General features: G+C 43.1%; 2 protein-coding genes across 9 annotated transcripts in view; one reads left to right on the top strand and one right to left on the bottom strand.

Moving 5' to 3' along the window:
• B3GNTL1 (UDP-GlcNAc:betaGal beta-1,3-N-acetylglucosaminyltransferase like 1) overlaps positions 1-11,978 on the top strand; it is a gene marked incomplete at its 5' end in the record, with an annotated part of 167,449 nt that extends 155,471 nt beyond the window's left edge. For all 5 annotated transcript variants that reach the window (XM_081848750.1, XM_081848749.1, XM_081848751.1 and 2 more), the window contains 3 exons: positions 169-237; positions 1,855-1,929; positions 10,406-11,978. In XM_081848750.1, coding sequence (XP_081704876.1) covers positions 169-237; positions 1,855-1,929; positions 10,406-10,486 — 225 coding nt within the window. In that variant the 3' untranslated portion in view covers positions 10,487-11,978. The remainder of the gene's footprint in view (positions 1-168; positions 238-1,854; positions 1,930-10,405) is intronic.
• A 145-nt stretch (positions 11,979-12,123) lies between these two features.
• Positions 12,124-14,483, bottom strand: part of TBCD (tubulin folding cofactor D) — a 122,147-nt gene continuing 119,787 nt past the window's right edge. For all 4 annotated transcript variants that reach the window (XM_081848643.1, XM_081848646.1, XM_081848645.1 and 1 more), the window contains exon 40: positions 12,124-12,448. In XM_081848643.1, the coding sequence (XP_081704769.1) occupies positions 12,440-12,448 (9 nt within the window). In that variant the 3' untranslated portion in view covers positions 12,124-12,439. The remainder of the gene's footprint in view (positions 12,449-14,483) is intronic.

The raw sequence follows: 14,483 nt of genomic DNA, 5'->3' as shown, positions 1-14,483 counted from the left end.
ACAGCCTAGTAGTGTGTGCGTGTACACACACGCATGCACACACACACACAGAGAGAGAGAGAGAGATGTGTGCAACAATTAAATGAAATAGGTTCAATATCCCCATTGTTGCTAAATAGCACTTGATCAACTGTTGCCCTAATTTCTTTTCTTTCTGGTCTCCTTTAGGTGGCTGCATTTTGTGATGTGGATACAAATAAAATCTCAAAAGGATTTTATACTTATGAAGAATCTAAGGTTGGTATCTGTCCCGATAAATGCATGTTCTGAATTTCTGTCTAATCACTGTGGAGGAACAATGTCTAAAAATGCATCATCACCAGCTCTTTAACTCTTAATATAGTTGTTGTGAGAGAAGTTGCAAATCCCGCACAGAGAAGCATAAATGTTGGACTCAGAAGACGTAATTGCTATTGCATCAAAATATACAAAATCAGAAAACGTAACTGCTGTTGCATTTAAATATACAAATTGGGATATATTGCTAAAATTCTCTATGTTGCCTGCTTTATTTGGGCTGCAAAATTGGGAACCACTGTAGAATTTGGATTTATATGTCAGGCCCTTAGCTGTTGAAGTAGAAAAGGAAATGGTAGGGTACTTTGTGATAGATGTCAAAAGGGGGGGGGGGGAATCATCTCAGCTTCTAGAAAGAAACACACGGCTCCTGTTTCTAAACTCGAGCAGAAACTGCTTATATTTTTTTCCAAGCTGGTCTTGCCAGTCATGAAACCTGGAGGCGGGAGGTGGTGGTGATGGTGGTTTGCTTTTTTTGAAAGAGACATTTGGCTTCTAAGGATTCTAAGCCCATGAGATCCTAGACTTGAGCTAGATTCTGAGAAGGGCTGCAGGATGGGAACAGATCCCACAGCGCATTTGGCAAGCAAGGGGACATCCATGCAAGCTGATATTTCATCTTGTAATATGAACATTGATTTGAGATTATTGGCCGGCTTAGCGTAGCTTTCTAAACAACCTTACAAAGAAATGGAGGTTTTGGTTTGTTACCAAATCAGTGGCCCATAGTAGAATGAAGGGCTCTCTGTCCCGTTCCTGAACACTAGCTGGCAGCCTTCACTCTCCTTATGAATGGCTGTCATCTTGGGTGAGAGTGAATAGTCAGAAGAGAATGAACTATTCAGAATGAAAAGATTGCCTTAGAAATACAGAATGGCGAAGAATGAGAAGCAAAACTAAATTTCTAAACAGAACATTTCCCACTAGGAAATCCAGTTCCTGCTGCTTTTCCTCTTCTTTGCCAGACAGTTACCCTGAATGGGAGGCTGTAAAATTAATACAGTAGAAGAGGGGAAACCGGGTGGGGGTTTTTTTGTGGGGCGGGGGAGAGAAGGTAGGTTGTGAATTAGCTTCTGTTATGTCAATAAATTAGGCCAGCGAAAGGAAGGATGCTGCTTCTGGGGCTGGATTCTGCTCATTCTGGCATCAATGGGAATTTGCTGCCTGCTTAACGAGGGACCAGGACTTCATATGCAGAGGCTAAAACAATATTTTGAGGAAAGTGAGATATCTTTGGGGGTATTATTTCTATCTTTTTATGGGAGTGAGGAGGAGCCCTAAATGCTGGTTCCTCTCAAAATGACAGTGCTGGAGATAGGAGTATTTCCACTTAGCTCCGGTGAGGATAAGCTAGGGAGAGCAAAACTAAATTGTTGCATGTGAGCCACGGAGGGGGAAGAGGCACAAGCAGAAGGAACCACTGACAACACAGTAGCGCACGTGGCAGTTCACAATCACAGAACCCAAACTAGGGCAGGAATTACACCATTCAGTTTAGTGGGCTGCAATGCAGCTATGGGATAGAAGCTAACAAGAAACGTGCTTCTCTCTCCGCAGGAAAATCCCAAGCCCAGAATCCCTATACTACATTTCAGAGATGCTTCCCCACCTTTCATTATTTGTGTCAAGTTGGTGAGTATAATTTCATTATCTAAGGCAAGCGTGTGGAATCCACACCAAATTAAAAGTTGTGCTTTCAGTTGCAATAAAGCACGCAATTATTACTAGTTTGGTTTTGTTTGTCCCAACTTGGGGCAATCTTTTGTCCTCATATTGGCAGGTAAAAGGAAGTGTGAAATTGAGGGTTTGGGCCAGGGCTGCACCACTACTGGCTTTATATTTTTTGTTGACTGAAGCCCATCTGGTAAGCCAGTGCGTTCTTTGCTGCCTTCAAGTGGTGCTCAGTCATGTCAGAAAAACACAGAAAGAGGAATGCTAAAGTTTTAAATTACCTAGAAAAGCACCATATCAAACCACTCACCCAAGCAAACTCATTTGTTATTGAGAGCTGCAGCTGCAGTTGCATTTTTTCAAAAAACCCAATTCTTTATAAATAATGTGTCCTTCCTCCCCCAACCCCCTTTTTCCTTTTGTGTCTTTTCTATCATAAGCCCAGGGACTGTCTTATGGTATTTCTGATCTTTGTAAGCTGCTCTAGAAGTCTAGAAGTCCTCTTTTTTTACTGAAGAGGAGAATAAAAATGCATGCATTAATGAAAAAAAAACATCTCTTTTTAAGAGGATGGATTTTAGGGCTCACTTTTCTGGTGTTACAAGGTGTCTTTTCCTAACTTTGTGAATAGTGACACTAAGGTGGGTGAGGGAAGCTATGTCATTAGCCACTACAATTTTGCCTGCGTTGCTCTAAAATCTGTTTTGTTTTCTTGAGAAATCAGCAGGGGAGGAATGATTTACATGGCCCCTGTGGTTTAATTCTTGCCCTGCACTGTGAGAGGGAAACCACTACCTGTTGTTGTTTAGTCGTGTCTGACTCTTCGTGACCCCATGGACCAGAGCACGCCAGGCACTCCTGTCTTCCACTGCCTCCCGCAGTTTGGTCAAACTCATGCTGGTAGCTTCAAGAACACCGTCCAACCATCTCGTCCTCTGTCGTCCCCTTCTCTTTGTGCCCTCAATCTTTCCCAACATCAGAGTCTTTTCCAGGGAGTCTCTTCTCATGAGGTGGCCAAAGTATTGGAGCCTCAGCTTCACGATCTGTCCTTCCAGTGAGCACTCAGGGCTGATTTCCTTAAGAATGGAGAGGTTTGATCTTCTTGCAGCCCATGGGACTCTCAAGAGTCTCCTCCAGCACCATAATTCAAAAGCATCAATTCTTCGGTGATCAGCCTTCTTGATGGTCCAGCTCTCACTTCCATACATCACTACTGGGAAAACCATAGCTTTAACTATACGGACCTTTGTTGGCAAGGTGATGATTTTAATTAAAGTTGCATATCTCTCCTTAGTGATGGGGATGTGATAGTTAACGTGGTGCAAATTATCCTGCTACTCATAGATGGGGTGTCCTTCCCCCCACTCTGAACATTTCACCTAAACTGGATCAGCCTATTTCTCATCTGATGTTGCCAAGCAGACCTGCACCAGCAGGCAGGTAGTAGAGTTAAACCAAAATGCTGCTCCTCCTAGGTAAGAATTGATGCAAGTGTCCCTGATTCAAGTCTTATAATAGACATAATTTCACTGCATAGCATTAGGAAGTCACAATTTCTCAGCCTCTGCAGTATGGGGGATAATGTATACCTGCTGTCCAGGATTCATTTGCCATGGTGTATGTGAAGCACTTTGAACACTTGGAGCATTATATAAGGTTAAAAAGGTAAAGGGACCCCTGACCATTAGGTCCAGTCATGACCGACTCTGGGGTTGTGGCACTCATCTCGCTTTATTGGCCAAGGGAGCCGGCATACAGCTTCCAGGTCACATGGCCAGCAATTGCAAGAGTGGAATGGGTGTTGAGAAGTGGGAAGAGGACAAATGTTGTTTCTGGGAGCCTGCAGAAATTCATGGAAACAGCCTCTCCCACCCTCACATCACACTGATGTCCAAAAAACGCCAATTTCTATTCATTCTTATGTATACATACATAGGATATTGTCCATCACCTTGGTTTGGTTTAATGCAAATTTTTAATCATTTGTCTATAAAATGTTGAAAAACTTGTTTATATCACCTATGAAACATGATTAATAGTATACTAAGACACAGATGGTTATCGAATATTGGTAGAATGCCTTGGAGATGAGCATAGATCAATTCAGAGAACGCACAACAAGAAGGCGCTTTTTTGATTACTGCTTAAAACTTTGGTTGCATTGAGAGTTACCCTTTGCATTTCATGTCAGGAATTTTTAAACTCCCCTTTAAAAAACGCTTCACAGCAGCTATATGACTTGCCAACTGGAAATGCCTTTCTTCTGTTTCCCCTCCGTTCTCACTTTGCATGAAGCAGACCTTGTTTTGCTTCGCATCCAGTTTGAGCTGAAAACCTCACCCCGCCTCTCTTTACCAGCAAGAAGAAGTGACTTGTGGTTTCTAAGGGTTGGAAGAGTCCCCTCTTTGCAGGCCTGATGGCAGAGGAAATGGTTTCTAAACTGGTTAAAACTTGCTGAGAGAAGTTGAACTTTTGTTGCTCTATGGTGATATAATGCAGGCTAAGGATAAATCCGAGGATTCAGACCGAGATGTATTTCTGGGCCCCTTGAACTTTCGTTTCTGCACAGGCCACATATGAAAGAGGAGATGAAAAACAAACCCACCACACGGCTGTGTATTTAATTTTCCCCAAATACATGAGCCCTTCCTCCTCCCCAGCCTCTGCTGACACTCCTGAAAGAGATGAAGGGGGAGATGCAGCACACAGTGAGCCCTGCAGAGAAAGGACAGCAGGGAGTGTTTGAAGGGAGAGGGGCAAAAGAGGGAAAAATGCCACAGGCAGGCAGCCTTATTTAATGAGTAGTGGGAAGCCAGATTCAGCCCTGCGATGCTGCGGCACAAAAGCTGCAACCATTATAAGCTGCATTTAAACTTCAGCGTCTTATCTAGGAGATAGTATTGCAAACCAGGACTTTGCTGCATTGGGCAAGCAACGGTACAGTTGCTTTGCAATGTTCCATTTTGGACACCACAGTTCAAGAAACATGCTGGCAACCTGGAGAGGATTCTGAAAAAGTCGAGACATACTAATGAAAGGGAATGAGTACTAAAACTGCTGCAGATGGAAGAGACGCCAGTTCTCTGGTAGTAAAATAAAGTCAGAATTGCACATAAGTGTTCATTTGATGAGAAGCAGCATAGCTCGTATATGATAGATGAAGATAAAGACGACTTAGGTTTTTAATTTTTTTTTTTGGCAGATGTGGTGTTGTGAGTTGTTAATTTCAGTTTTAAAACATTCCCCAGATTCAGTGTGGTGTTTGCTTTCTCTGCCCTCCTTTTGTTTGATCCCTGCTTATGGCCCACTGAGCCATGTATCATACAGCTTAACCTTGCAGTCTCCTTGGTCGCTGCATGATCTGACCCAGAGCTTTCCAAACTGTGTGTCGCGACACGTTAAGTGTGTTGGCTGCAGTGTATAGGTACCTTGCGTGAATGCTCCCCATGCTCCTCCCAGGGCTGGAAAGGGGTTCGTTTAACCTCCAGTTTGCTAGTAAAATTGAATTACTGTGTCACAAAATGATGCATGTCTAAAAAGTATGTAACAGACATGAAAAGTTTGGAAAGCTCTGATCTGACCTTTAATCAGGTGCCTTAAGCTTGTATGGTTTTGGTATACTAAGACACTCACATGACCCAAATCAGTCCTGGATTTGGTCACATCTATCATCTGTATTTTTAACTGCAATGTGCCAAACGTGGAAGACAGTAGCAAGTGATTGATTGATTTGTTGTTGTTGTTGTTGTCGTCGTCATCTGGGTTATGCATTCACATGTGACTGCCACATTTATATTTTACTACCAGTAGGTTAAAAAGCATACACAGCATGGCCAGCCCATTTCCGGATTTATCAAGTTATTCCAGCCACAGTAAAAACTATACTGCTTAATTACATAGAAATCAGTGATAACTCCTTAGGAGGTGCCTGGGGAAGGGGGTCTAGTGAAGCCTGGATAGCCAGCCTTGTGCATCCTGAACATCTCTAGCACTTCCAGCATTGTTAGCCATATAGTCTTAGCAGGGTCCTGGTCCAGATGCAGAGGTGTCTCGTACCAAGTGCATTTCCTTCCAAACCTTCCATTGCAGGTTAGATCTCATGGAATACTTTGCATCTCGATCCATTAGCTATGCAGCCCCAAGCCCAGGGATGAGATCCATGGAACCCTGCTGATTGTCATGAACCCAGCTGATCCTGCTCACCACATGCTGGGATAAGCAATGGCTCCTCAAGGGCAAAGGCGGAAGGCTTTCCGAGTCCTGCTACAAAGACATCTTTTGAATAGGAGATGGCAGGGATTTATACCTAAGGCTGTGTACGTGCAGAGCATGTGCTCTGCCATTGCTTCCATCGTAATCTCCCTTGCTAATGGGCAGGGGAGCAGGGGGACATAATTTTTAGTATCTATAAATCGTAATTTCCAAGTGCCAGTTATACTGTTTTTGTTCCTGCCACCACCCTTCCTTTCTGCATAATTTCCACCAAGTTTCCTTTTAAATATCATAGGCTAGATTTTGTTTTGTCACATACTTTTTCAGTATGAAAGTAGCTGAGATTTCCCCCCCTGGCCAGTTTTTATTCAGCATCTCCTCCCCCCCCCCCCCCATCTGCTTTGGGCCTCAGAAATTACGGTAGTAGCTTAAAAGCACAGAATGACTAGACACTCACTCCATTTATCTTGCCAGTTCAGAAGTGGAAGCTATGCCAGATTACTGTCATGTAGTAACAAGGGTGTGAACTACGAAAAGGTCACAGGAGTGTGTTGATCTATAAATAGTTAATGCAGCACTGGCTGAGACTAATGGAATTGTTAGGTTTTATTAATGGTTTAGTATGAGTCTATAACTGGGCCCCTAAACTCCAGGGCCAATTGCACCCCTATAGATTGCAGAGCTGCACCACAGGAGTGCTGGGGTGCAATTTTATGGGCATTCGCCCAGGTATGTGGCGTGCCTGCATGACAGCACATAATGTGCAGTACTCTGACTTAGGGGGCTTACGATTGACTCTTAGTCAATCATGACAGGGAAGAAAAGTGGCCAATCAGGAGATGCGGATGGTAAAAAGAGAATTTGACAGCTTAACTGGCAGGCAGGGCCTGCTGAGGGGTTTTTGAAGCAGGATAAAGCAGTTCAGTTTCCTCACATGGGGGGAAAGTACCTAGAAAAGTGCTAGAGGTGTTTTATGGGCAGAGTAAAAGTGGATAGCCATACTAGGAAGAAATAGATTTAATAGAAGCAGTTTTGTGTGGGGAATTGTAAGTTAAGTTATTGTGTAAACCCGAAACAGCATTTCTTACTGAAAATAAGTATTGTGCCTTTAATAGTGAAACCATCAAGCTTCATCCCTCGTTGAGTTTGTTAATAAAAATACAGCTTTTGTTTCCATTCTGCCCCAGTTTTGGTTTGTGCCTAGTTCAGTGAGTAAGTTGTCGCAGGAACCCCAATATCAAGAGTCCTTGCTATGGAATTATATGCTACCACATATAAGGAATCCCTGAATTCTCAGTTCTTATAGACAGGGAGTGACCAAGGCTTTAAAAGGTCAACAGACTTGGTCATGTTGCCACACTCTCATCTTTACTGAGTTTCACTTCACAAGGCTATCTGGCTTTGTGTCACCAAACTGGCAGGCCTCACTAAGTTGTAAGGTCTTTGTGAATAAGATACTTAGCAATGGAGAATCTCATTAAGACTCTGTCTTTGAAGGAACCTGGCTGTCCTGGCAAAATTATCCAGAAGCAAGTATCTACATTTTGGGCTGAGAGAAATAGGGTTTTTCCACCCCCAGGAATGAATGGTCTGTCAGAGATTATGTGTTAAGATGTGAGAAACAGGCTCTCGTTTAGCTTTGGATGACTGTAAGGCCTGGGCTGTTTGCTTTGGAAACAGTTTAAACCTATGGGTGGAACTTCTACAATTGCCAGCTGTGCGGCGCACCTTCCATCCTGAAAGCAGCTCCTGGCTAGCTTGTTTTGGCATTCTCTTTAAAGTCTTGCTTGGTAGGAAGAATTACCCAGTGCACACCCTACTGGGTATTCAGTAAAAAAAATATTCAGCACGTGAAGGCAAAGGGTTTCAGCTGGATCAAGCAGAGAATGTTGCTCTCCATGTTTCATTGTGCATGTCTTTAAAGTCTATCCACTTACAAAGCAGAATATTTTTTTTGCTGTTGCCCTTAATCCAGTTTGACTCTGCACTCCTTTTGTGTTTGGGTCAAATTCAGAGAGAGAAGTGCACAATCATCACCCAACTTTTCCAGTTCTTTGTCCACACAGTTGAAGCTTAATAATAGGGCAGATTTTTGAGGTGGCACAATGTCTTGAATTCTGTGATTCAAAAGGTTTTTAGGTTGAAGATATTGTATGCAGCTCTGTAAAGATTGTGTTAGGAGAGAAGGCTCACCATCTCATGCCATGGTTTAATACGGGAACACGCTTTGTTAAGTGGTGGATATTGCTGTAGGTCTCCAAGTAGCAACTAGAATCCAGCTTTGTAAAGGCTTCCATGCAGGTATGTTCTCCTGACATCTGTGGAATTTGCATGCACTTTGGGACTATCGAATTAAGGCAAAGCTTCATGTTAGTGTCCTACTTTTCAAAAGTGTTACATTACCCTTTATTCATACTCAGAAGCAGTAGCTCCTTTGTTGTTACTAATCTTAATGATGGAGTATTATTTAAGGCTAATCCCACTGGAAACATAAATTACAAGCACCCTGAAATTAAAGGCTCAAGAGAAACGCTGAAGTTGCGAATGATGTCATCTGCTTTTCTTGCCAATCACAAGGTTGGGTGGAGGGTATCATCACATTAGACTGTGCAGGATGGCAAGTAGGCACAAAGTTCCTCTTCGTACAGTAGGTAGGATTTGGAGGAATCACCAGTAGCCAGAGTTAATAGTCCAGTTGCTTGGTGAAAGCAGCTCTCAATAAAGAACCCATTCATTATGCAAAATCCACCAAATCACTAATATGTTGAGCTGTCGTCAAAATGTTATTTAAGTCGCTTGAAATCTGTGGGTCAAAAATGTAGTTCTGCTATTGGGTTGTCGTCCCCCCCCCCCCCCGTAGGTCTAGGTCCTCATCTGCAAGACAGTAGTTCTGGTAATAGCAATAGATTTTCCTTCACCTTAGCCCATCTCTGTCCATTTTTAACCTATACCCTTCGCTATCCTACTTGCTTTTATGCACTCTGTTGAAATCACTATCACCATGAAAGCTGGTGTTGCTCACTTCCTGGTCAATTTAAGGGCCTTGCATTCTCCTTGACCTACCTATTACCTAGTATTGAATCCATCGTCGTTGTTTGGGTATAGTGGAACATCAGGTGCTGGGACATTTGCTGTTCTGCAACAGATGGAATCCCACCCCCAAGTCATTCACGGGAAGGGATAGTGCCTGATCAGAACTGTGCTACAGCACATTCTAAGGTTTATGCCAATACTGTTCAAGCACAAGGAATCTGCCTTTACAAAGCATCAAAGCAGTGTAAGTCTTCCCTCCCCCTACATTACTCCATAAAGGACATGGGGGTAGGTCACAGAATATGTAGAGTTCTATATGTCCAGGGGGTGGGGGACAGCAATGTCATTAGCATGTGCAAGTGTCAAGACTCCCCAGATGTTGTTGGACTACAACTCCCATCATCCCTACCTAGCAAGGCCAGAGCTCAAGGATGATGGGAGTTGTAGTCCCACAGGTTGAGAACCGCTGGTCAAGAGGGATGGGAGACCTGATGAGCTCTGATATGCCAGTATTTATATGACCCATTGGTCATACTATATGACCCATTGGCTGGAAGCCCCTGGCTATGCTCTGTGGTCATTTCTTATTTGGAATAATGAAACCTCTATTAATAGATAGTAATGGTTGTAACATGGATCAAATTTATTTCAGACTTGCATTCCCCCCCCCCCCAATATCCTGGACTGATAATAAATTCCCTTCAGGCTTACCAGTAAGATATGCAGGTATCCCCCATACAGTAAAAGGGCATGAAATGGGAAATGCTCAAGTTTTAAGTCCTTAAATTATTGGACTTTGCAGTGTGATTGTAGTCAAAATGTTCCTACAAGCTCAGCATGTTAGGAAGAGGATCCTACACACCCGTATTGGACTCAGTTCAACTGACAATGACTGTTGCTGTGACTAAACATTAATATTGTATGCTTGGATCACGGAAATGATGTGGTTTCATGCTAGAGGATTTACATAGTTTCGGGGCAGGAAAAGAAGCGAGGGTTGAGAAGGAAGAGAGAGCAAACTATTATCGGTATCTCTTAGTACAGCCTTTAACTTGCCCACATCAACCCAGAGTGACTTACAACCAACCAACCAGACAAAAAGAAAACCAACCATATACACTCCTGTAAAGAAGGATCTTTGTAATCTAAGTATGTCAGACAGATTCAACTAATTGATCTTTTGTTTTGACAGGATTTGACAGGTGGACAGTTTGAGGAAAACTTGAAGGTGTTGAATCTGAAGGAAGCTGTGGATTATTATCATTTTAACTGAAGAATGTGGCGCACTGGAAGGCTTTATGTTGCTAGACAAACCAGAGGAGACGCTAGACTGTTTCTGCCCCTACCTCCAAAGGAATTCCTCAAAACAGGTATTAGTAAATTAAAAGGTGAAATACTACTTGTATTCCCTTAAAAAAAGGAGGGGGACAGATGATGGTGGAATGACAGCAAAGCTTAGTATACAATCTAAACTCTGTTCTGTGAATGCTGCTCTCGATCTGAAGGTGCACAGAAGGAGTTTCCCTCAGAGTTGCTAGCGTTTCAAGGATGTCACTCCTTTGCACTATGCACACATTGTAAAGGAATAGCAGGATGAGATCCTGCTGATCCATTACAACCTGCACATTGGGGGAAATGAGACAAGTCACAACTTTGATTGTGACCACCCTACCCCAGCTAACACGCTGAAACGTCTAACATTGTAGGGGACACACACCCAATTGTTCTTGCATTGTTTTTTAGAAGGGTGCATTTACAGTCGGCCCTTGTATCAAGAAGTGGTGAGGGCCTGTGTAATTCCAGCATGGGCAGGGAGAGCTGGAGGCTCCTCTAAGGTAAAGTCCTGCTATGCTGTGTGATGCTTGTGGTTATATGCAGGCTTAAAGAGGCTACACGTTATCCTCAGGCTAGGTAAAAGTCGAACATGAGAATTAGAATATAATTTACATAAATGTGCTTGGAAATAGTCTCCATTATATTTTTCCCCCCTATTGTGAGATTAACTAATCATTTAGGGCACTCCTGTTCCATAGTAGTGAAGTCCATTGTGATAACAAGAACTACTTCTACATAAGCTGGTTGTTCCTCTGTATCAGAGGGAGGCGCTCACATTGGTTCTCCAGTCTAGACAAATTTATTTCGCACCATTTTTGCATAGCCAAAAGTGGGTGGGGGGGAAATAACATTTCCAAAAACATTCTTTGGATGCAGCTTACAGCAGTTTATTGCCCTGGTAGCTCCAGGTAGGATATTTAAAAAACATCCCCAGGCTTTTCAGACATAGTCTGAAACCTGCAGACTGTTTCTTGGCTGCTTTTCTGGTATTTAGCTTTGGTTTTTTGTAAAGTGCCCTAGGAATAGAACTGAAGGGTGCTATATTATTATTTGTAATATATAATAAACTAAATTAAAAGAGTCAGTATCTGAGCACTGCCAGATAATGTTATTGTATGGCAGGCTGAGAGTTTTCATATAAAATTGGTGGTGGGACAGGAGAGTCAGCTGTACTTCCTGTTTATAGAGGTAACATTTTTCCAGTTGAAATCACACAATGAATTTAGGTTATGATCCCATTGTTTTGGTGCCCTTCACACATGCCAAGAACATCAATAGTCCCTTTCCTGAACATCATTGTGCCACATTGCTCTGCTAACATACCAAGCGTACAAACAAACCTTTTTGCTTGGTGTGTGTGTTTCTCCTCTTTCCCATACAGCAAAGCTGCTAGCTGCCCTTCTGTGCACAGCAACTGGAGTTATGCATTGGTTCTTCTTACAAAACAGTGGTACATAATTTCATTTGACAGGATAAAGTCCCTTAGTGCATACAAATTGCCTTTACTAGTGCATTAAATATTCACTGTAAATCAAGCTAACAGCTGAAGAAGATGGACTATACAGGAAATGCTGGTAGGATGATCTTTCCAATAGATGTTTAATCCAGTTCAGGGAAAGAAACACAAAACATCAGCATACATACTGAACATGAAAGACAAGAGAATATCATGTGGCCAAACTGCCATCTTGTGGTTAGAGATTAAGGAGTGACTAGAAATATCGACTTCTGTTTTGTTAACATACATTTGAGTTTAAAACCCCTTCTGCACACAGATTCTGAAAAGACGCTTCCACAATCCTGACTTTTCAAGTTGCTGTGACAGTAGCTCCTTCCGCCGTTGTATCTACTGCTCTGAAGAACTTGTTTTCCTAATATTGACTGTTTTCAATTATGTGCTCTGCAGAAAAAAGGAAGGGCCATGAGTTATTAAGAGCTTATTTTGAAACAAAATAGATTATTCAGTTCCACAGATGTGGTGTCAAACAGTTAGCTTAGGCATCTTAAATCTATGCATCTTAAATCTATGCATAACAAATTAAGTTTCCTTATGGAAGGGCTGATGCTACTACTGATTAAGGCTGGGCGATACCTGGTTTTTAACATCATGATATCAGAAGCTAAATACCACAATTCACTGATATATTACGATGTCTGAAATGTATCTTGGCTGCTTCTTCCTTCCCACCTTAGGGGAGGAAGAAGGAGCAGAGATACATCACCCAGTGCCACACTCCTCTGGCTTGTGTGAGCAAGAACATTGGGGAGGGGCTTGATAAGGTACTGTATTTTTCGCTCTGTAGGACACACTTTTTCCCCTCCAAAAATTAAGGGGAAATGTGTGTGCATCCTATGGAGCGAATGCAGACTCCTTGGCTTCAGCGATAGCAATGCGAAGCCTCCAAAGCGCAGGGGGAGCGCTCCCTCCATGCTCCGGAGGCTTCGCGTTGCTTTTGCTGAAGCCTGGAGAGCAAGACTCTCCTGGCTTCAGCAGAGAGGAAGAGCTGCGCAGCGCCCCTTCAGTGAAGCAGGAGGAGAAATGGAAGGGGCTCAGTTTCTGCTGCCACTTTGCTGAAGAGGCGCTGAGCAGAGAGGGGGAGAATTTTTTTTCTTGTTCTCCCCTTCTAAAACAAGGTGCGTCCTATAGAGCAAAAAATACGGTAAGTGAGCAGCTTCCCGTACCCATCAGTTTATCAAGCGCCCCCCCCCCACTCCAGCTCACATGAGGCAGAGGTGGGGGGGGGGGCTTCCTTAAACTGTTCCACTGGTGGCAGACAGGCAGCCTCCCACCCACCCCTCGGTGGAGTAGTTTAAGGAAGCCTGCTTCCAGCTCACCTGAGGTGGCGGCAGGCGCACAGCCTACCCATGGCTGGACTTTTTGAGCTGCAGGTACGTTGTGGCTCCCCAGCCCCTGCCAGCACAGTGCACGCAGGGAGACGGGAGTGATGTGTGCTGTATGTAGAGCCATGATGTATTGGCAGCTCAAAAAGTGTGAAGCCGGTATCGTGATCTAGAAGCCGTATCAGTTCCAGACGATTCCTTGATTTATCGCCCAGCTCCAATACCAATAATATTATTACAAATTATCTATTACCCCTGTTCAGAGCAACACATGTAAGCTCCAGTTGCTTACAATACATTGTGGAGTGCAGCTGGAGCACTACGTAAGTTGCACGTGTAGCAACTTTTGTATACCAAGATATGCCATTTTATTAAACTACTAGGTATTTAAAATACTCATTCTGAACACTTCTCTTTATATTAAAGAGGGGGGTCTTTCATGGCTACAAGTGTAAGCTTGCCCCCCCACCCCGCTAAAAAAGGTGAATCGAGGTCAAGAGAGTTGGTAAAAGATACACACATGAAATGTTCTTTCCTTATTTTATAAGGCATTCTGTGGTTCTCTTTGTGAAATGTGAGCTCTGAAAGCTGGATAGCACTTGCATATTTTTCATACACTCCCTCTGAAAAACAGGGTAGTAGGGAATCAACCTTGTGTGAAAATTCCTCCAGCTTGTGGAGAGAGAAGCCTTCAGCTACAGCACAAAGAGATGCAGATGTGGCTGTCAGTCTTAGATCAGAGAGCCATGGGACCCTTTTCAAATCTTTTGATACCGAGGAAATGCAAAACAGCTTTCAAGACTCAGCATTTTTTGGTCCTAGTTAAATCTTAACTTGAATATTTCTTTGTAATTGCTATTCCATCGTCACTTGGGAGGCAAACACAAACACACACAACCAGCAAATAGAATCATACTTAAACTATCACCACCAGTCATTCCTCAGAGAACAAAGCCCAGCTCTGGCTTAGAGCAACAACTCGTCACTGCATGCCTCCATTGATGCTGCTGCTGCTGCTGCTGCTGCTGCACAACCACTTTGCCCTTCACCAAACCAGGAACACTAATGTATTGTTGTATTCCTATTGCATATTG

Source organism: Podarcis erhardii, assembly GCF_964252035.2.
Source record: "Podarcis erhardii genome assembly, chromosome: 2".
In the NCBI taxonomy this organism is placed as follows: Eukaryota; Metazoa; Chordata; class Lepidosauria; order Squamata; family Lacertidae; genus Podarcis; species Podarcis erhardii.
Note: the sequence above shows the minus strand (reverse complement) of the source record. Positions and strands in the feature narration are given on the sequence as shown.